This window comes from Medicago sativa, chromosome 1, assembly GCF_051527215.1.
Source record: "Medicago sativa cultivar Bolivia chromosome 1, Bolivia_mono, whole genome shotgun sequence".
Lineage (NCBI taxonomy): Eukaryota > Viridiplantae > Streptophyta > Magnoliopsida > Fabales > Fabaceae > Medicago > Medicago sativa.
This window is the reverse complement of record NC_140749.1, coordinates 17,138,970-17,141,664: the sequence shown is the minus strand read 5'-3', so window position 1 is coordinate 17,141,664 and position 2,695 is coordinate 17,138,970. Positions and strand designations below refer to the sequence as shown.

Sequence of the window (2,695 nt, the reverse complement as noted above, 5' to 3'; positions counted from 1 at the left end):
AGAATTTTTTACTCAACCTTTGCATTCACTCTTTTATTTTTTTGACGAAATGGGCTTGAATTTATTTTATTTTTTTACCAAAGAATGGCTTGAATTTTAGATTTGAATAAATTGAATTTGCATTGCATATATGTCGGCAAAAAAAAAAACAAAAGTCAATGAAAATGTTGTCAAAAAAGTTTTCACTCTTCCGCATATTTACATTTTAACTATAATTGTGTTCTTGTCAAAAAAACTATAATTGTGTTATGAGTCAAAAAAACAATCAAGTATAATTGTGAATCAAAATAAAATTATAACCATAATTGAAGTTATGTAATTCAAACCAGTAGTTTTTGAGTCAAAAGAAAATAAATCAACAGTGTTCCCCCTTGACTAATCAAGACTCTTGAATTTTTTTCTCTCTATATAAATGAAATGGCAACGACACAATTCTTCAAATTCATTAACCTTACTAAAGAATCACCCTTAATCTCATTCATATCATCCATGTCGTCCTCTAGTGAACCCTATTTCATCCTTATTCAAGAATCCTATGACACCATCCCACAAAATTTTTATCCACGTGAATGTTTCCGCATTAAACGTCACTATTTCCACTCCCCTTCTTTCAATCATTATTCCTTCATCATTCCTCATAACATCTTATGTGATTACGACAATTTTGAACCCGTGGATCCAGAGAGTTTGTCCAATACCTTGTTACGCAACGCTTTCTCAGTGCTTCCTGATGAAGTGTTGGAAGACACTCTATTTCTTATGGGTGAAAATGCTAGGGATATGAGCAGAGTCAACTTTGAAGGAGATAGAATGTTGAAGATGGATGTATTGGTTGGCCAAAAGGGATCTAGTACAATCCTGGAGAAGGTCAAATTGGACGATATTGCTACTAGTTCTTCAATGAAAGAATGTGCAATTTGTTTGGAGGAATTTTGTTGTGGATCAGAAGAACAACACATTGTTCGTACCAAGTGCATGCATGCTTTCCATGAGCAATGTGTTACTAAGTGGATTATGCACTGTGACATTACCAATCAACAATATCCCTGCCCAATGTGTCGTTCCCAAATTCAATGATCAAATTTTAAAATAATAATTTGATGTGTTTGCAGAATAAAGGAATTTAGTCCAGAATAATAATTTAGCCTCTATCATGTTTATCAATTGTATCAACTATTAATGCAAAACAATTTTGGTGTTTTTAAATGTATTTTAGTCTTTAATATTTCGTAATAATTTTGTTCTTTAAATTTTATTATAGTCACTTTTTTTTTATATTTTTGTTTTGATTATGATCCAGATGCACGATTATCATAAACGAGTGTATACTTCTTTTAATAAATAACTGAATTAAAGAGAGTGGTAAACCACTTCGAAGACAAAACAAAGAGTTATAATTATAACACTTAAGAGAGAAATTGAGACAAAGTTTAGCACTAACTCTAGCTATAAACCAAGATCACGACAAAATTTTAATGCTATATAAAACAACTGAGATATCACCCACATAACCTTGAACATTATTTTGTTTCTCATCAACCTTAAATATCATGAACTCTCTGAACGGTATGAAATGTAGCACTCTTTCATTATTCAAGGTCAATGCTATACCTATTATCATAAATACATATTAATGGATGATGATTGTCATGAATATATTCAATCAATTTTTTTTCTTCTTATTTTAATGTTGTAAAAGATTTTGTTTTGACTGAATTAATATTGTATAATATTTTTGGTCTAGGTTTAGTAATTATTACATATTATCACCGAAAGAAAAGTAAATAATTCAGCATCTATATATAGTACGATATCATGATATTTGAATGCCAACATGGTAATTCAATTGCTACAATTGAATCATACACAATTCTAAATTCTCTAAATATTCAAATACACACTAGGATCATTTTTATTTTTTTTGAAAAACAGCACACTAGGATTTTTTTTTTTATGATATAAACATTAATTTCATTAATAATGGGAGAAATCCTTGCAAAGAGATGGGTAGATTTGGTGAGGGTAACTCTTCATCACACCGTTGTTTTGCGTATAGTGTATAAAACTCTTTGTCATGTTGGCGTGGAGCTAAGTGACATACAACGAGTAATATTAACCGAATCTTCAGGGTTCAAACTCTAAGAACACAAAACTCACTAATTTAATACTCTTTTTGTTCCAAAATACATGTCGCAATTGGATAATATATAACATTAACATAATTTATTTTGATCATATATATCAATTATCAAAAGGGTTAAATATGTTTTTGGTCCCTATAAAATTGCGACCTTCTAAGTTTAGTCCTTACTTAATTTTAATAGATTTTTTAATCCTTACAAAAAAAAAATTTACTTATAATTTTAGTCCCTGCTAAAATAAATTTTGTTTAATTATCCTTAAACTCTTAAATTTTTTAACGATTCTTTTTATACAAGTTTAGAACACTATGAAAGGTTCATTTACTAAAATCTATAATTTTTTAACATGAAATAAATTAAATATGAATTTTTTAAAATGACAAAAGTTTAAGATATAAGTAACAAAAATATAGACGTAGAAATCAAATTTTTGCGATATTTTTTTCAGAGGACCTTTTAATAACGTTATTAACACGCCTGTAAAAAATTGTTGAAAAACTTAAGAGTTTAAGCATAAATTAAACAAATTTGGATTGAGTAAGGACTAATATTGA

General features: G+C 28.5%; 1 protein-coding gene across 1 annotated transcript; it reads left to right on the top strand.

Moving 5' to 3' along the window:
• The first annotated feature begins 489 nt into the window (after window positions 1-489).
• On the top strand, window positions 490-1,077 carry LOC146953184 (uncharacterized). The gene has a single exon (XM_085741108.1). It carries the CDS (start codon window positions 490-492, stop codon window positions 1,075-1,077), a length of 588 nt encoding a protein of 195 aa, XP_085597234.1.
• The last annotated feature ends 1,618 nt before the right edge of the window (window positions 1,078-2,695 follow it).

Excerpts from the sequence above, each read along its gene's own strand:
- LOC146953184 (XM_085741108.1), top strand. The coding sequence starts at position 490 with ATGTCGTCCTCTAGTGAACCCTATTTCATCCTTATTCAAGAATCCTAT.